Source organism: Gopherus evgoodei, chromosome 1 (assembly GCF_007399415.2).
Source record: "Gopherus evgoodei ecotype Sinaloan lineage chromosome 1, rGopEvg1_v1.p, whole genome shotgun sequence".
Classification (NCBI taxonomy): domain Eukaryota; kingdom Metazoa; phylum Chordata; order Testudines; family Testudinidae; genus Gopherus; species Gopherus evgoodei.
The window spans coordinates 31,591,293-31,616,130 of NC_044322.1; the positions used below are offsets into that span (position 1 = coordinate 31,591,293).

Consider the following 24,838-nt stretch of genomic DNA (forward strand, 5'->3'; position numbering starts at 1 on the left):
ACACTAAGGTTCAGAGTGGGGATTATACCATGACAGGAGGATTCCAGTGAAATCTTGGTTTTAACAGTGCATTAATACACTGTTCCACTACACTTCTTATCTGCAGAAGAGAATGTGGAGCACACTCAAACACAGCCAGTTATGCACATTTGTATTCCTTCACCCACTTCTACAACATACAGAGCAAAGTACAGCTCCACCTCACATAACCGATCAGCATTAACTCAAAAAGATCACTTACCAGGGCTCTCCTCTTCTGCATCATGTGCGCCAGAGATGGACTGTTGAGGCTGGCTAGGTCCCTCCAGAGTGGAAAAGAGGTCCTGACTCACCGTGCCACTGGACGACCCTGCCGTGTGCTCTAAATTGTCCTCCAACTTGACCTCCTCCAACTTGACTTTGTCTTTGGGGTTAGGTCCACTATCCACCACCCCCAACCCTGCCAAAGTATCCAAGGGGCTCTTGGCAGGGAAAGTGGGGGTCGCCAACAAGGATGGCGTCCAGCTCCTTATAGAAAAGGTAGGTCTTTAGCACAGCACCAGAATGATGGTTTGCCTCCCTTGCCTTCTGGTATGCCTACCTCAGCTCCTTTATCTTCACACGACGCTGCACCACATCCTGTTCATAGTCCTTATCCAACAAATCACAAAAAATCTGTCTGTAGGTATCTAAGTTCCTATGGCTGGAGTGGAGCTAGGGGTGCACAGCCTCCTCTCCCCACAGTGTCAGCAGATCAAACAACTCAGCTGTGCTCCAAGACGGAGAGTGTTTGCTGCGTTGAGAGACCATGGTCAAGATGCAACATGAGCTCTCCAAACAGAGCAACCAGGAAGTGGAATTTCAGAAATTCCCAAGCCTTTAAAGGGGAGATGGCGGATGCCTGTATATCTGGATGCACAGCAGCAGATTTCAAACTACTGTCCAGAGCAGTTAGGATGGGCATTGTGCGACACCTCTTGGAAGCTATGAAGAGCAACAAAACCAAGCGCAGCAACTACACCGACACTTAGTCAATCTAACTTTGCTGCAAAATGCTCTATGCCTCTCAGGTGGTTTTATTTTGTTGGCAAAGCATGAGAGTTTTGCCGGTGGGAGGAGCATTGTAGTGTGTACACCTCCAACGTTTTGTCAACAAAAGCTGCCTTTTGCTGACAAAACGGTGTAGTGTAGCCAAGGCCTTAGGCAATGTCTACACTGTGCACCTTACAACAGCATGGACGTACTGTGATGATGCGGTGCTGGCAGGACCCAACTGAGAGTGCCAATTCAGGAAAATCACTTAAAACAGGAAAGTTACAGCTCAAGGCTGGGGTTTTTCCACCTCTAAGGCAAACCAAACCAGCCAGACAAAGAGGACTTTGGTCTCACCCACTGGTTAACCACAAGTCACACAAGCAATCCCCTTAGACACTCCAGTTTCCCAGTATCACCACCAGTGCCACTCATCCTGGAGATGAATGGTTATGAAAACCAACACCCCAATAAAAGAAAAAGGTTCTCTTGATCCCAAAGAATCAAGCCCCAGACTCAGGTCAATATACAAATCAGATCTTACCCACAAATCACGCTGTTGCCAATCCTTTAGAATCTAAAATCTAAGGTTTATTCATAAAAGGAAAAAGGTAAAGATGAGAGCTAGAATTGGCTAAATGGAATCAATTATATACAGTAATGGCAAAGTTCTTAGTTCAGGTTTCTAGCGGTGATGGAACAAACTGCAGGTTCAAATCCAGCCTCTGGAGTATATCCCCCACTGGGATGGGTCATTCAGTCCTTTGTTCAGAGCTTCAGTTTGTAGCAAAGTTCCTCCAGAGGTAAGAGGCAGGATAGAAGACCAGATGGAGATGAGGCAACAGCCTTTTATAGTCTTTTCCAGGTGTAAGAACACTTCTTTGTTCTTACTGTGGAAAATTACAACAAAATGGAGTCTAGAGTCACACGGGCAAGTTCCTGCATACTTTGCTGAGTACAAGGCGTATCTGCCTTCTCTCAGTGGGTCAGTTGTATAGCTGATGGTCCTTAATGGGCCATCAAGCAGGCTAAGCAGAGAGCTAACACCAACTTGTCTGGGCTGTCACCCAGAAGCATAGCACAAGTTTGAAATACAGACAGGATAGAGCCAATATTCATAACTTCAGCTACAAAACGATATATGCATATAGACAGCATAATCATAACCAGCAACCCATAACCTGGTCTTAGACACCTTATATGACCCCCTTTACAAAAGATTTGGTGCCACTACAGGACCTTGGTTGCAACCATGTTCTATATGGTCCCAGCTTATATCAATAACGTCACATATACCACTGCAGCTGTGTCACTGTAAAGCAAGCAATGTAGCCACCCTTCATTGCCAGAGAGCTCTCCTGACAACAAAATAAAACCACCCTGAACGAGGGGTGGTAGCTTTGTTGCCGGGAGAGAATCTCCTGTCAACGAAGCCCTGTGCACACAGGCACTTTTTGTTATTAAAACTTTTGTTGTTCGGAGGGTGTTTTTTCATACTTCTAGCAACAAAAATTTTAGTGCAGTGAACAAAAGTGCAGTGAAGACATAACCTTATATCTCTGCCAGAGATCTTGAGTGGGGAAAAAATGATTATGAGAAATGAAACAGACATGCATCTACAGAGATAGATTGTGAAGGCCAGAGTTGAAACACACCATGTTGCCAATGGACTTCAGTTTCTGAAGCTATCTTTCTGGACCCTATCAGAACTATTAATTTCATTCATTTTAAACAAAGAAACACGATCTTGAGAAAGTAGAAAAAGGTGCAATCATTCATCATTGATTTTCACAAGTACCTCCCTCCCACAAATCTAATGCTGGCACTGGGCTTGATGAATGCTGCTTTTCTGCTCCCTCAGAAGGATGGATCCTGCAATAGCAGCCACTCGGGGAAGAAAGCAGTTCTGGGATTATTCATCAGTAAGGTTAAGATTCCTTAATGGGTATTTTTAGTAGAAGTCAGGGACAGGTCACAAGCAACAAACAAAAATTCACAGAAGCCCATTATCCGTCCCCGATTTTTACTAAAAATACCCAGGGGAGGGGACAAACAGAGCAGTGCTGGGGTTTGCAGCTGCTCCAGCCCCACTGCCGCTCCTCCTGGCCCTTAGTCAGCTGTTCGGTGGCCCTGGACTGACCATTGGTAAGATGTTTGGCAGTCGGGGCTGACTGCTAGTCAGCTCTTCTGGTGGCCACTGCTCCAGCCCTGCCACAGAAGTAGTCCCAGAAAGTCCCAGAATCAGTGACTTCCATGACAGAATCATATTCTTATTCATCAGGAAAAACTGGTGGAGTGAAGCATTACAAGGGCGAGATGGTGTGGGTGAGTGGGAGGGACTCTCTACACTTGCACAAAAGTGGGATGCAAGGGTGCAGTGGGCAGACTAGAGACCGACATCCCCGGCACTTGTTGTGGTTATGCCTCTCCCTGCCTCCTATTACAACAGCACTGTGTCTCATCCCTTCCCCCATGTCCATTTGGTGCCCAACCCTGGGGGCAGCCACGGAGAAGGGCAGGGCTTGCATACCTGGCCACGCATCCATGCTTGAGGACAGTGTGGGAGGCAATGGGGGATTTTCTAGGCACTTGGTATTCCTGTGGGAATTCTGAACAACTGTGCATGCGCAGAATTTATGTCCCCTACAGATTTCTTTGATTCCCCACAGAAAAATGACTTTCTAACAGGGAAGCAAAGGGAAATCACAAGAGCGGTCATACAGCCCTCCCCAGCAGTATGTTTCTGGTACCTAGGGCAGCTAGCAGAGAGATAAATCACTGTAGGGCAAGGGGTGGGACTGGGAAAGACCTGGCTGGTGGCTCCTCCCCTGCGCTGGGCTCAGCTCCTAGTCCCAGCAGGGCTGGGAAGGATGGGACTTTCTCTTCCCCTGATGGCATCCAGGGCCGGCTCACATCCACCCCCCGATTTCTCCTCTGGCTGCAGGAAGCTCTGCGAACTGCCCCCTCTCTCCCATGCTTCCTGCACCCATTGCTCCTCAGTTGCAGGGGAAGGTATCACTGTAGGGAGAGCTGCTCCCCCATCCGCCCAACCCCCATGTATCCAGACCCCCTCATACCCAGACCCTCCCACTAAGTCTCACCCTCACACTCAGAATGCCCCCCTTGCCAAGTTCTACTCCCGCAGCACCTGGATCACCCCAATGAACCATCCGCACCCAGCTTCCACCTCACCATGCCCCAAACAGCTGCACCTGGATTCCTACCCCACCAAACCCCAGCACCTGGACCCCCTACTCTGCCCCTCACACCCAGAACCCCTGCCGAGCTCTATCCCACCCAGACCCCCCTGCTGAGCCCCATCCACCTTCACCTGGACCTACTGAAGAGTCCCATCACAGTTGTACTCAGAACCCTACAACAAGCCCCTGTGCATCTGGTTCCTCTGAGTCGCCCAAACCCAGATTGCCCCGCACAGAACCCTCTCAATCCACACCTGGATCCCCCCACTCTAAGATCCTACCTGCCCACACCTGGTGCACCTGGCACAGAGAGGGACAGGCTCTGTCCTTGTGTTGTGTCAGGGTTGGGTGCCTCACTGCTGACTCCATGCCCCTGGGAGCTGCACAATGAGCTCCCATCTCAGTGCAGCCAGTGGCCTGTGCTCCCCAATGCCACGCTGGAGCCACCACATTTATGCCCACCTATGATATGGGTATTCACCCATGAAAGCTCATGCTCCAAAACGTCTGTTAGTCTATAAGGCGCCACAGGATTCTTTGCTGCTTTTACAGATCCAGACTAACACGGCTACCCCTGATACTTGACACATTTATTTGATGATTAAAATATGCAGATTTTTTCCGAATTTTAAATTGTTTGGGGCAGCAGTAACTGGGCTAGACTAGTAGTGACTACAGAGCAGACAGCCTGCATATGGGGCGCTGCAGAGCACCGGTCCTAGGAGTGTCTCTTCCCCCCAACATCCCCGCTTTCGCTGCCATTAACTCACTGAGCAGACACTGGCAGGGTGGCTTCAGCCGTTGCCACTGCGCATGGTCGGGCAGCTCGCGCATGCTCAGTAACAACACGGCGCTCATTCTGAAGAGAGTCAAATTTTGACACTATGGGCAGGCGGATGCTGACCGGGCCTCTCACCACACGAGCCAACCCGCTGGATGGGGTGACCTCCAGCACCCACCCGCGGCGGCTGACCTTTCAGAGACCCATTGCCTCATCTTCCCGCCTCCTTCTCAATAACGCGCAGACACCCACCTGCAGCCAAGAGTAGTAACGGTGCAGCCTGTCTCGCCGACCCGCTATGCTGCCGCTGCACGCTGGTTGGCTCAGCCGGCTGTCAGTCCCTCCATCCCTGTGCTCGGAGTGGCTTCTCGCGTTGGCCTCGCTAGTAACTCTGCCCTCTGTTAACTGCTGCTGGACTCTTCCTGGCCCGCCCCATCACGTAGCAGCGGCGTCCCTGGTAGGCTGCTGATTGGTTCGTCGTCCCGTCGCTTACCCTCGTCAGCCGGGGATGTGTTCTGGAACAGGGAGGAGGGCGCGCCGGGCGCTCTTCCCAGGGGCGGGAGGCGCGCGCCCTGTTGAGTGTTTCTCCCAGTACCAGGAACGCGCACGGCTCCGAGTGGCACAGGAGCGCGCTTCGTTGTCTGTAGGTTGGTCCATGTGCCGAATGAGGGCGGGGCTAAGACGTCCAGCCACTGACCCTGTCGCCTCCCCCCGCAGGGCCCCTGCCTCCCTCAGTCAGGGGGGCTGGGGCGGTGGCCGCTGTGCGGCTCCCCGAGGGAGAGCGCTGGGTTCCCCCGGCAGGGCTACGGGGATTCCCACACTGCCGCGCTCCGTGACCGTCCCCTAGTGGCCAGGCGCGCTCCCGGCTCGCCCGCGGGTTCACGAGAGCTGGGGCGCCCCGCGGTTCCGTATGGGCAGCGCGCGCTGGGCCTTCCCCTGCGCCGCCTGGGCCCCGCGCCGGGATGAGTGGCTGCTGGCCGCGCGCCTGGTGCAGCCTGAGGAGAAGGACCGCGTCCGCCAGTTCGTCTTTGCCCGGGATGCCAAGGCTGCCATGGTAGAGGAGGCGGCTGCGCCTTATGGCGATAGCGCGGGAGAGCCGCGTGTAGAAAGGGAGTTACTAGGGCAGGAGGAAACGCGGGTAATTTACTTAAAGCAGCGCCAGTTGTTGATCGAAGTGTTTATTATGGTTATTGAGCCACGCACGTGCACGGTGCTTTGCCTGTGTAGAACAGAAGGTCCCGACCCCCGTCTGCTGGCAGATACGGCAAAACCGGTCTTGTCCACCAACTGAACCTGCGGCAGGGCAGCCAGAGCGTCCCGTGGCCATCGCTCCGTGCCCTATACTGGCTTTCTGGGAGGAGTTCAAACTGTTCGTGTTAATTTATAAAGCTCGAAGGGTGTGTCCATACAGGCACTGCATTTAGGAACAAGCCTTCCGACTCAGGGCTATAGACTTGCAGTGTTAGCACCCCCTCCCCGGGCTTGAGAGACCCAGACTTAGTCTGAAGGCAACCCAGACACAGCTGCTTTTCAGCATTGTAATACAAGGCTTACAAGCTTAGGTAGCACAAATCTGTGGCCCTGGGTTGTGAGGCTTGTTCCTAAATGCAGTGGCAGTATGGACATACCCTTCAAGTCTCAGTCCCAGGTGCGGCATACGCATAACTGCCTTAGGTCTTTCATCCTGGGATACTGCCTGTCTCACCATGACATGCTGCCATAGTTTGAATCAGCTGAAGTCCTGGAGGCAGCTTCAGGCTGGGTTTTGCTATAAAAGAAAAGGGACTGCTGGCAGGGTGTTCTCTAGCTCAGGGCTCTTTCCTTTAGAATGTACTTCTCCCTCCCCTAATCCAGAGTAGCCCAATTTTTGACCTTCAGTGTATGCTGCAAAGCACATATTTTTCGAAGGCAGTTTGAGGAATCAAATACATCAAACAATGATTAGTGTCTGTTGTCTTAGTGGTATTCGTGATAGTGGGGGGAGAGGTTCTGTCTGTGAACTATTGACAGACAACAGGTCACAAGGGATTGTGAAAGAATTCTCTCAACCTTGTTGTTTTATAATGTTATTTCATGAAATAAAAACCAGCAACAATGTGAGATTGTATAACTAGGAAGCATAATGTGTAAGAATATGACTGTGTATCTTTTAAAACTCTGCAAAGATGAAGTTCAAGCTTTATATAAACTCAAGTAATATAAATTATAACTGTTTTATTAATAATCATTTTTGACTGTTCTACTTCCACAAGCCCTTCATTTAGCTTTTAAATGATATTTAACGAAAACAACATTAATAGGAAAGCTGAGAGAAAGTTTTAATTAAGTGCAAAGAAATATTCACTATTGTGGGCAGGGGAATAAAACATCCTCAGCAGGAAGATGATGAGGTGGTGAAAGGAGGGAAATCCTATTTCAGATAATACGAATCTTTAGAAGGGGGATTGCATTTTACTGTGTTGCGTAAATTATTGATACATCACAAATAAATGCTTGTGTAAAATGTATCTGAGTTGGTAAACATTTTTAGTTCTTTCATTTATCTCATGCTATGGTTTTTGTAAATAGCAAATTTCTTTAAGTAATAAGTAAAACTTAGCTGTACTTCCTAAGTAAGTAAACTAACTGGTATTTTAGCAGTTACAAATTGATCTTTGTATATGGCACAATGGTTCCATATGCATCATTTTAAACTTTTTTTAATTTCATAGGCTGGTCGTCTGCTGATAAGAAAATTAATTGCAGAAAAACTGCGGATACCTTGGAATGAAATACACTTGCAAAGGACATCAAAAGGAAAACCCTTCCTGGTGAATGACATACTCGGTATCCATCCCAATTTCAATTTTAATGTCTCTCATCAAGGGGATTATGCAGTTCTTGCAGCTGAGCCTGAGCTTCAAGTTGGCATTGATATAATGAAGACTAATTTGCCAGGTAATGTATTACTGTTACCAAAGACATTTTAGACTCTAACTATAGAGTATTTTAACTTTTCCATAAAAGTCAACCAAAGTCCTTGCAATTTAGTGTTGTTAAAATAGTTAGCCAGCACTTCTGATTTTTTTAAACCATTGATTGAATTTATTTGCTTATTTATTGTTGTAAATCTCTGAAGTATATATTGGACTTTTTTGTTGCATTTCTGATTGTGGATCTTTCTGTTTATCTTTCCAAGTTTGAAATACAACCATGGCCTGTCAGTAAGGCCTTGGTCCTGCAATGAAATCAGTAGGGGCAGGCATTTGCAGAAATCTCATTGCAGGATTGGACCCTAGAAGATTTTTAGAATACTAAGCCTCACAGAAGCTTCCAGTTAGCTCACTCATTGGCATAAATCTGAGCAATAACTGCATTGTAGATTAATGAAATGCAGGACAAAACACTGTAAAAGGAAACTGTCTCAAATGCATTCAAAAAAAAAACGCAATTTTACGAAGAGCACTTCATAAAGAGAGCTCAGCTTTAAACATGACTGAAGTAAAGGAGCGAGATACTGGAATTTATACCAGCATGTTGTTGTTCTGGCATTTATTCCCACTGTACTGAAAACTTCTTCTTCAGAAAATTTATGAGCATAACAAAAATAGTCTGAAACTATGGAAATCTTGTATCATATCTTGTGAAGAAAGTTTTTTTCCTGCAGTTTCTCCACAATCTTCAGTTTGTCCAGTGTTCTGTGTGTCAAGAAATAAAAAATAATGATAACTTAGGTACAAGTGGTCATGACATGATCACGTTTATAATATGTTAACATAATAAAATTCAGACCAGTAAAGCGTATATACTCACACTCACAGATGGTTGATCCTTTAGAGGGGCCAGTTTCAGGAAGCTGAAAACAATTATGAGCCAAATCGTCTGGGAGGAATAATTTAATCAGAAAAATGTGAATGATGATTGAGAATTGCTTAAGAACATTTTACTAGATGCCCAAAAAGCCAGAATCGAGGAAGAAGGCTGTATTGGTTTTTTTAAAGAGCAACTCTAGAGGGGAAGTGAAGGCAGGTAAAAAATAATATATAACAAATGAAAGAAAGGGGAAGTTGATAGTAATTAATATAAATCAGAACTTAGACATTGCAGAAAATTGATAAGGGAAACAGAGGGACTCAAGGAGAATTCTGTGGCCAGCAGAGTTAAGGAGAATAAGAGAGATGTAGTAAGGAAAAAGAATCTTAACAATGGTATTAGTCCGTTACTAGGTGGAAATGGTAGAACCAGCAATAATAATGCAGAATATGCTGAAGTGTTCAATAAATATTTCTGTTCTGTATTTGGAAAAGGAACAGACTGTGTTGTCTCATCATATGATAACACTCTTTCCATTCCAGTAGTATCTCAGGTGGATGTTAAACAGAGGTTACTAAAGTTAGATATTTTTAAATCATTTCTAGATAGCTTGCATCCAAGAGATTAAAAATCAGTTCTTTTTAAAAAAGTTTTGGAACACTGAGGAAGTTCCAGAAGGCTATAAGAAAGGTAGTAATGTGCCACTATTTAATAACAGTGTAAATGAGATGATCTGGGTAATTATAGTTCTGTCAGTCTGACATTGATGCCAGGCAAGATAATGGAGTGGCCATACAGGACTTGATTAATAAAGAATTATAAGAAGGTAATAACCTGATTGGCATTTATTTTTATGGAAAATAGATTTTTGTCATACTAATTATATCTTTTTCAACCAAACTTGTAATCTTATTAAAAAAACAAAACAAAAAAAAAACCCCCAAACCCAGAGTAGTGCAGAGGTAATAATGTTAGACCTGTGTAAGGTGTTTGACTTGGTACTGCATAACATTTTGATTAAAAAACTAGAATGATATACAATTAATTTGACATATATTAAATGAATTAAAAACTGGGTAATTGATAGGATTCAAAACGATAGGGAGTTGTCATCTGCTGGGATCCTGCAGGGATCAGTTCTTGGCCCCACTCTATTTATTTAACATTTTCATCAATGGCCCAGAAGAAAACATAAAATCATCAGTGATCCAGTTTGCAGATGATACAAAAATTGAGGGAGTAGTAAATAGTAGAGGACAGATCACTAATTTAGAGTGATCTGGATATCTTGTTAGATTGGATGAAAGCAAACAATATGGCTAAGTGTGTATGTATATATGTATATGTGTATCTGTGAACAAGGAATGCAGGCCAAACTTACACCATGGAGGGGAGCACTCTATCCTGGGAAGTGATGCCTCTGAAAAAGATTGGGAAGGGGCAGGGGGTGTTAGTGAGACACTGTGGACAAAAGGGCTAATGCAATCCTTGGATGCATAAACGGGCATCTTGAGTAGGAGGAGAGGTTATTTTACCTCTGTATTTGGCACTGGTGCGACCGCTGCTGGAATACTGTGTCCAGTTCACAATTCAAGAAGGATGTTGATAAATTGGAGAGAGTTAAGAGAAGAGCGACGAGAATGCTTAAAGGATTAGAAAACCTGCGTTACAGTGATAGACTCAAGGAACTCAGTCTATTTAGGTTAACAAAGAGAAGGTCTAGCAGAGAAAGGTAAAACATGATCCAGTGGAGCTATACAAATTCAGACTGGAAATAAGGTGTATATTTTTAACAGTGAGGGTAATTAAGCACTGGAACAGTTCATCAAGGATCATGGTAGATTCTCCACCACAGGCAATTTTTAAATCAGATTGAATGATTATCTTAAATATATGCTCTGAAAGCTTCCCCAAAATAATTCCATGACCTGTGACATATAGGAGATCAGGTTGGATCTTTTGGCATTAGAATCTGTGTTTAAGTATAAGAAAATATTTTATTTGTGAGAATGACACATCATCTACGCATACATAATTTATTAATTGTTTTAAGTAATATTTGTAAATATCTATGCACTGAGATTGGAGAAGCAACTTATTATGATGATCAGTTTGGGGTTTGACAGATCTGGCCTTGTTATATAGAGATACTTTAAATAAGGTTTGGCAATATCAGGGTCTAACCCTGGTATTTGTGTGCAGCTAAGCCCTTGTTTGGGATTCAGTTCAGTCTCTCAAGACCTGGACTGTAAAGGGTAAGAGAAGATACAGTGTCTCAATAGCAGTAAGTGGAGGCATTATGACTTGGAAAGATATATTGCCTCCTGAGAGCTAAGGTGCATAGGCAGCACCTTGCCACACCTTTTAAAAAGCCTTTCTTTTTCAAAAGGCAGGGGACAAGGCCACACCCATACACCTTCCTCACAAAGCTAGTTTGCACTGCAAACAGCATTAGTTGGCTCCTTCTCCTTGCGCACTGGGAAGATCACAGATTATATGTATCCACGAAGGCTATGGCTACGCTAGCACTTTTGTCGATAAAACTTATGTTGCTCAGGGATGTGAAAAAACACTCCCCTGACAAACATAAGTTACACCAACAGAAGCGCCAGTGTGGACAGCATTCTGTTGGAAGGAGATGCTCTCCCACTGACATAGCTACCGCCACTCGTTGGGGGTAATTTAATTATGTCAACAGGAATACTCTCTCCCATTCTCTGCTGATTTTAACACAGTTCTGTAAAGCAGGCAGGATTTACTACTTGGCACTTTGAAAGATTTTCCTTTAAATGGCATAGGCATTCTTGCTCTCTCTTCTTTCTTTCTCTCTCTGGTTTTTACATAGGTACTAGTGTATAGCGTGGTTTTACAGCCATTTAAAATCCCTGTTTGCGCCATCTTGTGTTTAATTGTCCAAAACCTCTCCGTTCTCTAACAAGCCAAAAGATCAACGTGAATCACTAACAGATTGTTGAAGTCCCTGTTTTTTCCCTTCCCACATCCATTTCTAGTATGTAACAAAGTATAAAAAGACGTCTAGGTGGCAGTTAGTGTCAAGATTAAAAAAATCCACACCCTAGAACACTTTCAGAAAATCATTTTAATAAACGACATGAAAAAAGCAAGAGCCAGATTAATGTGTAATGATTAAATGGCATTTTAAACACATTTTTGTACTCTATCCAACTGGTCTTATGAAACCAATTGAACTGTTTGATTCTAAAAGCAGCTGATCTTTCCCAGAGGGAGATGATAGGTTTAATTTTTTGTTTTTGTAAGACTATCTTCACCTTTTTTCCTGCCCTCAAATAAAGAGGGTATTCCAGTGTTTAAGGGGAGGTTTTATGAACAGCTTCTCAGTTAAATAAAATTATATATTACCATTATTTAAAACTGCAGGAGTAGCTGAAACTCCATAGTCTCCCTTTACCATCTTCCTTTTTCCTTCCTTATCTTTTATCTGTTTCCCTCCACCACCCTCTTTGGATTTTGTGCGTATTTCTTCCTTAACCCATCTTGTTGCCTCCTTTTTGGAAGAATTTCCTTATTTATCATCTCCTCCTTCCCTTAAAAAAAGTATATGGTGAGGAATGTCCATTTGGTTATGGAAGGCCAGATATACCCTGGTCCATTGCTCATTTAATGAGCCAAAGGAAGCCGCTTCAGAATAGCCTGAGGCGATCCTTTGCCTTGTGGCTGAATGGTCTGACTCATGTTCCTGCCGTTCATGGGACCTGATATGTGCTTTCATGCACTCCATGTCTGTGCCTTTATTAAAGGGCTAAACCTGTGAAATAACGCCAGTGTAAATACTAATGGTGCATTGTATCCATGCTAGCCATGCTGTGTTGGTTGCTCTTTTGCCTCATGTATATACTTGTGCTGTATTGCATCTTTGCAATCGCACTGCCTTTTGATTACCTGTCCCTTAGTTCCCAATATAACTATGTGAAGCAGTGGTTTGTGGGGATTTTGAAATCAGGGACGCAATGTGAACCCCAGGGAATTGATGGAGAAGTGGACAGATTTCTATATATTACTAATATACTCGTATAAATATCAAGGTAGTGGGCCCATTTCTTCTCCCTTTTCTAAAAATATAATTTTTTAAATTTGCCTTTGGTCCTCTAGATAGTCAAATCATCTGAGAGGGATGTGAAGGAAGATTTGTTGTTTGAATTATAGTGAACAAAGTTCTCAAAGCACCGTAAGGGATAATCCTTCATTAATAGGGAGATGAACTAGAGATAAATCTGTTTCTTTTTAATTCTAAAATTCTGTGAAGTTAAATATTTATAGTCTATCTTCCTATAATAACTAGCTGTCAATAACCTTTACACAACATTTATTTTTACTGCCTCTCCTTGATAAAAGAAGAGCGCTTTAAAACCTGCTTTGCTACTGGCATTTAACTTAATAATAATGATTTAGTAAGTGAGAAACAAGATTTCTTTTATTTCACATTACCGAAATTACAAAGCATAGCTTTTCGATAGAAATTATTTCTATAATATGTGAGTTCTCACCTAGTTTTATCATATTTTACCACTATGGATTTGCAAGGGAAAAACATCATTTTCAAATTAATTTAAAAATAATTAACAGTTATTGCCATATCTCAGTCCTTTCCAGTAGACATTTATAAATGAGATTTAAAGTAACTACAACAATATTAACCTTAGTGGTGTAGTATATTTCAGTGGACAGACCCAAAATACATATTCAGTATAATTCAGTTCTTCTAATGTTTTATATGTACGGGAGAAAATAATTAAATCAACAATATTAAGGGTGGCACTTGAAACTACAGCCACAATACATTGAGTCATTACTAATAGTTTTCCAATTCACAGTTTGCCTAAAGACAACTTTCCTTTATCAGCATCACACAAGGCATATTGTTACTGCTCTCTTCTGTGTTATGAATATGTGCCTTTCTTTTTAGTAAGGGATTGTTGTAATTGGAAGATCCACAGAGTGGTGCTGTTGCCCTGTGATTGCCTTTAGCATCATGTCTCAGAAATTGAAGTCTTACATGCAGCCATCTATAATCTCATTCTCTTAGCTGACTAGGACAAAGGGTTTAGTACAATGTGCATGAAGTGTGTTAAAATGTTCTTTGAGTATTGTATACCTTTTAACTGAATATAAATTATGTCATCACTGCATTCTAGTGATTGCCATATAGAATCTTTAATAAGGTCAGTTGGTTGTCATTGTATGCAGTTAGTGTTCCTATTTTTATAATGTCCCTTAATTGTATAATATCCTCAGGTTGCACTAACCTGATATGATTTTCTTGTTGTACGATCACTTTTGCACAAAAGATACTATACAAAATAAACATCATAAAATGTTTGACGTGTTTTGAGAACCGTTGTACACTTAACATGTTACTGTATATATGCTTAAGTATTACTTTTCCGCTGTGTTGTCTATTGAGTCACTGGAATAACGAAATAGACTTTTTCCTCCTTCTTACTCTTGCTGCATTATGAATATCTCTGAAATGAGACTACCGAAATAAATAGCCTTGTTAGGGAGTGCAATGAAAGAAAAAGAAATTGGTCTGCAAATGCAAAATAGTATTGATTTTCCAGTGCTTGCAGGCTACACAGGATTACCAGAAGACTGATCTGCAGCTGTTCTATATCACCATTTCCCTCCATTTAGATTTATGTATTATAACAATGTAACAGTAGTGTTGATAAAGGAAATCTCTTTCTTTCTTTCTTTCTTTCTTTCTTTCTTTCTTTCTTTCTTTCTTTCTTTCTTTCTTTCTTTCTTTCTTTCTTTCTTTCTTCTTTCTTTCTTTCTTTCTTTCTTTCTTTCTTTCTTTCTTCTTTCTTTCTTTCTTTCTTTCTTTCTTTCTTTCTTCTTTCTTTCTTTCTTTCTTTCTTTCTTTCTTTCTTTCTTTCTTTCTTCTTTCTTTCTTTCTTTCTTTCTTTCTTTCTTTCTTTCTTTCTTTCTTTCTTTCTTTCTTTCTTTCTTTCTTTCTTTCTTTCTTTCTTTTCTTTCTTTCTTTCTTTCTTTCTTTCTTTCTTTCTTTCTTTCTTTCTTTCTTTCTTTCTTTCTTTCTTTCTTTCTTTCTTTCTAAATCTGCCTACTGATCTAGCACGTTATGGTTGTAATAGGCTCACCTAGTCTAGACTAGCAGCAAAGAATCCTGTGGCACCTTATAGACTAACAGACGTTTTAGAGCATGAGCTTCCATGGGTGAAAGCTCATGCTCCAAAACGTCTGTTAGTCTGTAAGGTGCCACAGGATTCTTTGCTGCTTTTACAGATCCAGACTAACACTGCTACCCCTCTGATACTACTCTAGACTGATAGAATACAACTGTTTAACTTCCTGAGGTTCTTAGATTCACATCGTGTTCCTAACTTACTTGATTCCGGACACTCACTGAGCTCGGTGCGTTTTATTTTGTTTAAGATTGTTTTAAGATGAATGATGTAGGCATTTGAGAAAAGGCATGCAGTTCTGTTCATTGGCTGATGGAAATGGAAGTAATTGCATACAGATCGTTTTCCATGAGAGGCAATGCATATCAAATGATTTTTAGAGTTTGGAAGAGTAGTGTGATAAAGGGTTCTCCAATTGTTACTAACTCCTGTGAAGAAGTTAATTGGGCTCTTGACTTGCCTTTTAAACAAGGGGCATGAAGTTCTAGGACAGCAAACATTAGCTTGGCTTCAATAATGTGTGGGATGCTTATAAACCAGGGCAAACTGTAGCAGACGTCAGTTCTCAGAGACTTTTAAAATAATCATACATTATTAAAGAGCATGTTTAGCATTTGAAATATTCAGAACTATTTCCGTGCTCTGATAGTGAATTTATTTATAATATTGCCATTTATTTGTTTAAAATGGAATTATAGAAGTAGATGATTTATCAGTTTATTCCTGGTCTTCTCTGGGCTAATTAGACTTTGCCCACTTCTCTTAGCTATCACATAAAAGTTACTTTGATACTGAAATCTTCAGTCTTGGATTAATTCCAGACCCAGGTGTTTGAGTCATAAAATTGTATCTTTCTTCTCCTCTTCAATATTTTTGATTTATGCTGGTAAAGCTTATTAGAGTTCATGAAAACCTAGTTTTTGAAGTTTGGTCAGCCAACCAGGACCAAGATTTGAAGTTTGATGTGAATTCTGCTGACTGTAGAAATTTAATTTGAGACTAAAAGTATTTCTTGAAATTTTTCTTTCAGTAACCAAACTATCATCTGAGAATACCTGATATTGTGAAGTTTGCCTTTCTCTTGTACATCTAGAGTAAAGTGAAATGGACACAGAATTAAATTCACTTTTATTTTATTTTTATTTTTTTTAGATTTTTGAATGAATGATGAATGAATGATAAATGAATAAGTATTAGGCCAAACTTTGTATAGAAAGAGTACAGAAGAATACCTGACTTCCATTCTTACTACTAAAGGAGAGAAAGAGAGCTTTATATCCAGCATGCTGTAAGAGGATTTTTGATTCCTTTATGAACCCTAAAGTAAATTCAGAGGGTTGGACGCACCTGCAGTGTGGTCAAGGCATTTGGCATGAGATCCAGCACTGTATTGAACTTCTGTTGAGTTCTTTGAATTTCTAAAGAAATTATCACAATTTTTCTTTTCTGTGCGTGTTCTTTGATCCTAGTAATGTCAAGAAGAGAATTTTTTCTAAAGAGTGCATTTGTCCTCCCTCTGACTTTGATTCTACCTTCATTAAAGTTTTAATTTGTCTTAGGACTTATTGCCATGCTTCAATACTTTCTCTGCAGTTAGCATCTAACCTTTGCTGGAGAAGTTCTATTAAAAAATAGGTCAAACTAATATAGCAATGTATGCAAAGCTGGGTTATTTGGTCTCTTGCCTTAATAGCTGGGGGGTTGAGTTGTAGAAGTCCAGAATGATTTATCAAAGAAGGAATGAAAATGATCACATTAGTATCTACAGCAGTGTTAAATATGTGGCTCTTGCACAGTGTCTGGAATGAATTAAAAATCATATTTGGCATGAGTCTTCTATTGAGTAAGGAGAGAGAAACCTGTTTGTGTTCCATTGAAGATATAGAGAAACAGACATTTTAAACCATTGTACATAATATATATTATACGCTAGCTTTATTATTACCTCTTAGAAACTTCATCGTTAGCTTAACTTCATCTCTAGCTTAACTTCATCTCTTCTATCAATGAAATACTGTTTTTAATTATGGCATTAAGTTTTTTTTCACATCTATTTATGTGAGGAAGCCCCATGTCCCAGTATTTAGTAAAAGCAAAATATTCTTATATACCATGAAATGGAAAAAAAGAAAATACAATTTGGTTATCTTTTGTCTTTCCCTTTAGAGGCAGTTTGTGCTGTGACTTCTTAATAGTCATGAAGAATGACTGCATCTTAAGATGTTTTTAGAGGGAGGTAACAGCATTTAAGAGAGTGAAATTTGCTTATGGGAATGTAATTGCAGCAATAGTGGAATAATTGTGGAATAGTTAGGAGGGCTGAAATGAATATTTGGAGAAAGGAAATGTTGAAAATGAGGAGTGAAATGGTATTAAACAAGGCAGGAGAGGAGCTGATGGAGAAGGCATTGAGTAAAGAGAAGAGAGACTACAGGGATACTTGTCTAGATTGTTAGTGAGGTTTTTCTTCTGCACACTGACTTTATAGTGATATTTGTTGCCTCTATCTTGTCTTTTCAGTAATTCAGTTCTAAGTTTCAAAGTAGCAGCTGTGTTAGTCTGTATCTGCAAAAAGAACAGGAATACTTGTGGCACCTTAGAGACTAACAAATTTATTTGAGCATAAGCTTTCATGAGCTACAGCCCACTTCATGATTATATTGTGTGTGTGTGTGTGTGTGTGTGTGTATGTATGTATATATGGAATGGAACATATAGCAAAGATATATATATATATAAAATCTTTGCTGTATGTTCCATTCTATGCATCCGATGAAGTGGGCTGTAGCCCACGAAAGCTTATGCTTGAATAAATTTGTTAGTCTCTAAGGTGCCACAAGTACTCCTGTTCAGTATTAAGTGTTCAGATTACCAAAGTAAAAGCAAAGCTAGAGAGAATTGGCTCTGTGTTGTTTTTTTTCCTTACAGAAAGCTAATGAATTATCAAATAAAGAATTTAATTTTTGGTAAACTGTTGGCTTAAAACTCTACTTGTCTAGTTAGTGAAGTTGGCCTGATCAAAAAGATGAAACGGCAGAACCCCAGATTAACTCACATATGCTACAAATCACAGTTTTTTTAACAATACTATCAATTTCCACGAGGATTACTGGCTTCAGCTTTACAAACTTTATTTGTTGCAAGAAGTTTGGAAATAGTAAAGGAATCCTGTGTTGTTAAAAGCTTCCTTTGGAAGTGATCTGTCAAGAGAATACAGTTTAGAGCTCTGATTTATCAAATTCAAAGTTAGGACCCAGTATTTTAGAGACAACTGCTGCTTTGCAGGCTGACTTCTGAAGTGGCAGAACCATATCTTAAAGGTGTAGAATCCCTGCTCAGAAACTGAAAAGATTGAGCTTCAAACTGGATTCCTCTGACATACTTCATCCTAGGGGAAACTTTGATTTTCAACAAGGCAAGATTTTAAAAGCTTTCCTTAGAAGAGTGACATGTTGCTGCTGTTATGGTAGTTTTTTCAGAAATGCTTAGGATGAGGTAACCTTTTGATACTTGCATAATATTAATGTGCACTTTTATTGCTTATATGATCATAGTGTATTGGACATGACCATCTGTTTTGTGCATCTGTCATTGCAGTATATTCTGTAGATATATCTTGTAGTCATACAATTAGAATATCTAATTGTGAAGTGCAAAAAGAGAATTGTAACTGATGCTGCATGTTTTGTAGTAGTTTCATTTGTTGATATATGTTCAAGGTTTTTTCAGTAAGACTGGTTTAGTGAGGAAGCCATCTGGAGATGGTATTTAAAAACAGCATTCTACCACAGAGTTGAGAATTTTTCCTTCTGTGCCATTGATGTGGTCCCTGAACATGTAGTGTGTCTACGTAGGTTCTGCCCCTGTGTATTGAAGTGCTTTCCACAAATAAAATGACAATAATAATTTTCTTTCCTGTTAGCATGGAGTAAGATTGGGTTTTGTTTGGGATTTGGTGGATTTGTTTGTTTGCATAGGCATGAAAGTGGGTGCATAGTATAAAACCTTGGAGAAAAGGTGAGTGTTGCAATTAGCTCTAAATACATGGGGAATAGTGTTCATTATTTTTTTATCTGGCAGTGAGTTACATATTCTTGGACAGGCTCCTATGAAAATTCTTACTCCTGCAGTCACAAGGCCCCCCGGAACAGTTTCATTGTTGCAGTCAAATATAGCTGCAGTGGAAGACCATGCTCTCTCAAGTAATTAGGACTTGTCCCATGCTGGGCTTAGAAAATCGGGGCAGGAACCTTTACTTGGGCTCTGTTCAATGGAGAACAAGTGACTAATTGACATGATGTGTTGCTGAGCAGGCAAGCTGATGTGTTCTGAACCACCTTGAGCTTTCTCATGTATGGAACTTCACTCTTAAAATACCTGCGGTAGTCAAATAGATGTTACAGAAGTATGAATCACTGTAGCCAGATTTGGACGGGAATGAGTTTGGAAGATCTTTATCTCATAGGAGTATCTTTGTGTTGGATGATGATGGTTCTGATAACTGTTAACACATCTCTCTTGTGAGTACAGTAGATAGACTTAAAGACCAGAGGTTTTTATTAAGGTTTTTAATTCTGGATGGTAATTTACCAAAGTGGTTTCATCTTTCAGGGTTTTTGCATGTGTAGCAGGACTTAGTAGTACAGAATTTCATCAAATGAATAAAATGTTTGAGAAAACCTGGTAACTTGGCAGAAACACTGTAGTGTAAGACTACAGTTCTTCAGCAATATCTGGTCATAAGTGATGGATGCCTCTGTCCTAGTATCTTATCCCCCACCACATACAAAAAGAGAGACAGAGAGACAGACAAAGGGAAGGTCTTGCTCATCTAAGGTATGTAATGCTTCCAAAAACCTGTTATCCATCAAGGAGTTCTGAGCATGTATGACACTTCTGACATCTGCAGTCACCCCCTGCAACTACCACCATGTTTGCTCCTTTAAATAAAATTAGCTGAACACCATTATATTTACAACAAGTGTTGAACAACAATCAGAGCTCTTGCTATCCTGAAAAATATGAGATCATGCTGTAGAAGATGCTAATTTATTCATAGATTCGTAGACTTTAAGGCCAGAAGGGATGATCTTGATCATCTAGTATGACCTACTGTGCACATTGCAGGTCACAGAACCTTGCCCTCCCTTGCCCACTCCTGTAATAGCCTCATAGCCTCTGGCTGAATTACTAGAGACCTCAAATCATGATTTAAGGACTTAAGGCTAGAGAGAATGTACCACTTACTCTAGTTCAAACCAGCAAATGACCAGTGCCCCACATTGCAAAGGAAGGCCAAAAAAAAAAAAAAACCAAAAAGTCTCTGCCGATGTCATCTGGGGGAAAATTCCTTCCCAACCCCAAATATGACAGTCAGTTTGACTATCAGCATATGGATGAGACTCACCAGCCAGACACCTGGGAAAGAATTCTCTGTAGTAACTAAGAGCCTTCTTCATCTGATGTCCCATCTTTAGCCATTAGAGATATTTGCTAATAGTAGTCATGGATGGACCATATGCCGTTAAAGGCAATTGCATCATACCATCCCTCTATAAATGTATCCAGCTCAGTCTTAAAACAAGCTAGATTTTTCCCTTCACCCCCCCCCCCCCTATACTTTCCTTGGAAGGCTGTTCTAAAACTTCACTCCTCTGATAGTAAGAAATCTTTGTCTAATTTCAAGCCTAAACTTATTCATGACCATTTTATATCCATTTTTTTCTTGTACTGGCATTGGCCTTTAACTTAAATAAACACCAGGCAGGGAGAGGAGTTATCCCTCTGATGTATTTATAGAAAGCAATCATCTCTCCCCTTAGCCTTTGTTTTGTTAAGGAGCTTGGCTTGTTTAACCGAAGTATTCTCTTGTAAGGTAGGTTCTCTGTTCCTCTGATCATTCTAGTGGCCCTTCTCTGCACCTGCTCCAGTTTGAATTAATCTTTCTTAAATTATTGGAGACTAGAATTGCACACAGTATTCCAGATGAGATCTCACCAGTGTGTATATATCATTAGTATAAAGCTAATAACACTTCCCTATCTCTACTGGATATATCTCACTTGAGTCATCCTCTGGTCAACCAGTACTCCCAGGTCTTTTGCTTCTTTTGTTGCCTCCAATTGATAAATCCCCAATTTAATCCCTAAAACCAAGATTTTGCTTTATTAAATTTCATCCCATTTCTATTACTACAGTTTTCAAGGTCATCCAGATCTTCTTGTTTGATATTCTGGTTCTCCTCTGCTTTGGCAATACCTATCAGCTTGTGTCATCCACAAATTTTATTAACACATACCCACTTTTTGTACCAAGGTCATTAATGAAAATGTTAAATACATTTGGTACCAAGACCGATCCCTGAGGAACTTCACTAGTAACATCCATCTAGCCTGACAGTTCACCTTTCAACATGACCTCTTGTCTCCTTTTTTAACTAGTTCCTTACCTGCCTTTCAATTCTTGTATTAATTGCCATCTTCTCCAATTTAACTAATAATTTCCCACGTAAAATTATATCAACTGGTTTACTGAAATCCAGGTAGATTAGATCTGCTGCATTTCCTTTTTCTAGACAATCAGCTCTCAAAAAGGTCAGGTTGGTCTGGCACAATCTACCTTATGTAAAACCATGTTGTAGTTTATTTTCCCATTACTGTTTGCCTTTTTCCCCCAAACTACTCTCTTTCCTCCCAAAATTTAAGACCTTGCATTCAGTTGAGATCAAACTAATGGACCTGCAGTTTGCTGGATCACTTTTTTCCTGTTTCTTAAATATGGGTACTATATTTGCAGTTTTCCTCTCGCAGAGTACAGCCTTGAATTTATGGATTCATTAAAAATCCTTGCAATTGGGCTTGCGATTTCATGTACCAGTTCATTTAATATTCTTGGATGGACATTATCCAGGGTCCCTGATTTGGTCCCATTAAGCTATTTGAGTTTGGCTTCCACCTTGGATGTAGTAATTCATCTTCCATATCCTCATTCCCATTAGCCACCCTGCCATTGCCCCCAAGCTCCTCGTTACCCTTATTAAAAATGGAGGCAAAGTATTCATTTGGGTGTTGGGCAGTAGCTAGATTATTTTTAATCCCCCCTCCATCCTCTGGGTTTAGCAGTCCCACTTCTTCCTTCTTTATTTTATTTTTAATTATATGGCTAAAGAACCTTTTACTGTTGGTTTTAATTTCCTTTGGAAGGCCCAACTCTGCTTGGTTTTTGGCAGTTCTGACTTTCCCCCTGTATTTTATGATCTCGAAGAGATAGCTTTCCCTGCTGATCCATCCCTTCTTCCATTCCTTATACACTTTCTACCTTCTCTTAATAACCTGTTTGAGATGCTTGGTCTACAATCCTTCCCTACCAATGCTTTCCCCTTGCTTGTTATGCAAGCTTCAAATAGTTTCTGCAACTTTGATCCTCATTCATATCATTAAGTTCTTCTTTCCAGTCCACTTCCCTAATTTCCTTAATTTTTTTTAAAGTTTGCCTTTTTTAAATCAAGGATTCTGGTTGCAGACCTATTTTTATTTATCCTTCCATTTAGTTTAAACTGAATTAACTCATCACTTGAAACAAGGCTATCTTCTACAACTAGTTGGTCTATCAGCTCCTTACTACTTGCAGTACTAAATCTAAAGTGTTATTGGTTCAGTGACTATTGGATGAAGAAATCTGTCAGCTGTCATATCTAGAAATATGTAGGCATGCCTTATCCTCTAATTTGTATCTGGGAAATTAAAGTCTCCCATAATTTCTCAATTTCCAGTAGTATTTTTTTCCATAAAAATATTAGAGGTCTCTAGCCAAATCCAGATCAGATCATGGGGGTCTGTAACAGACCCCAAGCATTATCCCTGTGGAGCCGCCATTACTTTTCTTACCCAAAGTGATTTTGACCCAGATTCAATTTTATCCATTCCCTCAGTTCTAATTTCTTTAGAGTCTACCTTTATTAATATACAATATTACTCCAACACCTTTACTACTTTCTTTCCTGAATAGCACATATGCTTCAAGGCTGTATTCCAGTCATGACTACTATTCCACTGTGTTTCCATTATCCCTACAATATCTAATTTCATTTCCTGCACCAGTACTTCTAGATCCTCAATTTTGTTACCTAGGTTCCTTCCATTGGTGGACAGACATCTTAGTTGCTTCTGGTTGACTTCACTCTATCATAAACCTAGCTGGAACCGCCGTCCCCAAACATATGGGCGTAGCTTTTCCAGGGCGTACACAATGGCATAGCATTCCTTTTCACTGACTGACCAGTGACTTCCCCTCTTAGACAGTTTTTTGCTGAGAAACACGACAGGATGGAAGTTGTGATCTGTTGCTTCCTGCATGAGAACTGCTTCTATACCACGCTTAGATGCATCTGTGGTTACTAGGAATGGCTTGTCAAAATCCGGGGCCCTGAGTACAGGGTCAGACATGAGCGTCGCCTTAAGCTGGGTAAAGGCATTTTGACACTCATCAGTCCACTTAACTGCATTTGGCTGGGTCTTTTTGGTCAGGTCGGTCAGTGGGGCAGCGATTTGGCTGTAGTGTGGTACAAATCGCCTGTAGTACCCGGCCAAGCCTAAGAAGGATTGGACCTGTTTCTTTGACCTTGGGACAGGCCACTTTTGGATAGCATGCACCTTGGCCTGTAGGGGGTTTATGGTTCCTCGACCCACCTGGTGCCCCAGGTAAGTTACTCTGTTTTGGCCTATTTGACACTTTTTGGCCTTAACAGTTAGTTCGGCCTGCCTGATGCGCTTAAAGACCTTTTCCAGGTGTAGTAGGTGTTCGGGCCAGGAGTCTGAAAAAATGGCCACATTATCGAGGTAGGCAACTGCAAATTTTCCCAGTCCTGCTAGTAGACCATCTACCAGCCTCTGGAAGGTGGCGGGTGCATTTCGAAGACCGAAAGGAAGGACATTGAATTTATACACCACCGCATGGGAGACGAATGCTGACCTTTTCTTGGCAGGTTCATCTAGCGGTACTTACCAGTACCCCTTGGTTAAGTCTATTGTAGAGATGAACTGGGCCCGTCCCAACTTTTTTAATAGCTCATCGGTGCGGGGCATTGGATAGTTGTCTGGACGAGTTACCGCATTTAGCTTACGGTAGTCCAACAAAAGCATATTTCCCCATTTGGTTTGGGTACCAGAACCACTGGAGATGCCCATGCACTGGTAGATGAGCAGATTATACCCATCTGTAGCATGTTCTGGATCTCCCGTTCTATAGCAGCTTGGGCATAAGGAGACACCCGGTAGGGTGGGGTTCTAATTGGGTGAGCATTACCTGTGTCAATGGAGTGGTATGCCCGTTCAGTCCGTCCTGGGGTGGCTCTGAACAATGGGGCTAAGCTAGTGCACAGCTCGTTGATTTGTCGCCGCTGCAGACATTCCAGGGTGGTTGAGAGGTTCACCTCTTCCACGCCACCGTCTTTTTTCCCGTCGTAGTAGACACCGTCCGGCCACTCAGCATTATCTCCCTGGACTGTAAACTGACAAACCTGTAAGTCTCTGGAATAGAAAGGCTTGAGAGAATTAACATGGTACACTTTGGGCTTTAGTGAGGAATTGGGAAATGCTATGAGGTAGTGTACAGTTTCCAGGCGCTCTTGGACCGTGAATGGCCCTTTCCATGATGCTTCCATCTTATGGGCCTGTTGCGCCTTCAAGACCATAACCTGGTCTTCTACCTTGAAGGAACGTTCTCTGGTATGTTTGTCATACCAGGCCTTTTGCTCTTCCTGAGCATCCTTTAGGTTTTCTCTAGCAAGGGCTAAAGAGTGTCGGAGAGTGCTTTGTAGGTTGCTTACGAAGTCCAGAATGTTAGTTCCTGGAGAAGGCGTAAACCCCTCC

At 41.4% G+C, this 24,838-nt stretch overlaps 2 protein-coding genes across 9 annotated transcripts in view; one reads left to right on the forward strand and one right to left on the reverse strand.

Moving 5' to 3' along the window:
- KBTBD3 (kelch repeat and BTB domain containing 3) overlaps window positions 1–5,330 on the reverse strand; it is a 48,923-nt gene extending 43,593 nt beyond the window's left edge. The window contains exons 1-2 of one of the 4 annotated variants that reach the window (XR_004000118.1): window positions 5,245–5,285; window positions 242–507 (exon numbers count right to left, since the gene is read on the reverse strand). The gene's annotated coding sequence lies outside the window, so the exon portion shown is untranslated. Of the gene's footprint in view, window positions 1–241; window positions 508–5,244 lie in introns of all 4 variants that reach the window. The other 3 variants (XR_004000117.1, XM_030560635.1, XM_030560643.1) reach the window with 3 other exon arrangements.
- A 154-nt stretch (window positions 5,331–5,484) lies between these two features.
- Window positions 5,485–24,838, forward strand: part of AASDHPPT (aminoadipate-semialdehyde dehydrogenase-phosphopantetheinyl transferase) — a 65,619-nt gene continuing 46,265 nt past the window's right edge. The window contains exons 1-2 of one of the 5 annotated variants that reach the window (XM_030560689.1): window positions 5,485–5,635; window positions 7,704–7,929. In XM_030560689.1, coding sequence (XP_030416549.1) covers window positions 5,501–5,635; window positions 7,704–7,929 — 361 coding nt within the window. In that variant the 5' untranslated portion in view covers window positions 5,485–5,500. Of the gene's footprint in view, window positions 5,636–5,667; window positions 6,131–7,703; window positions 7,930–24,838 lie in introns of those variants that run through there. The other 4 variants (XM_030560698.1, XM_030560683.1, XM_030560665.1 and 1 more) reach the window with 4 other exon arrangements.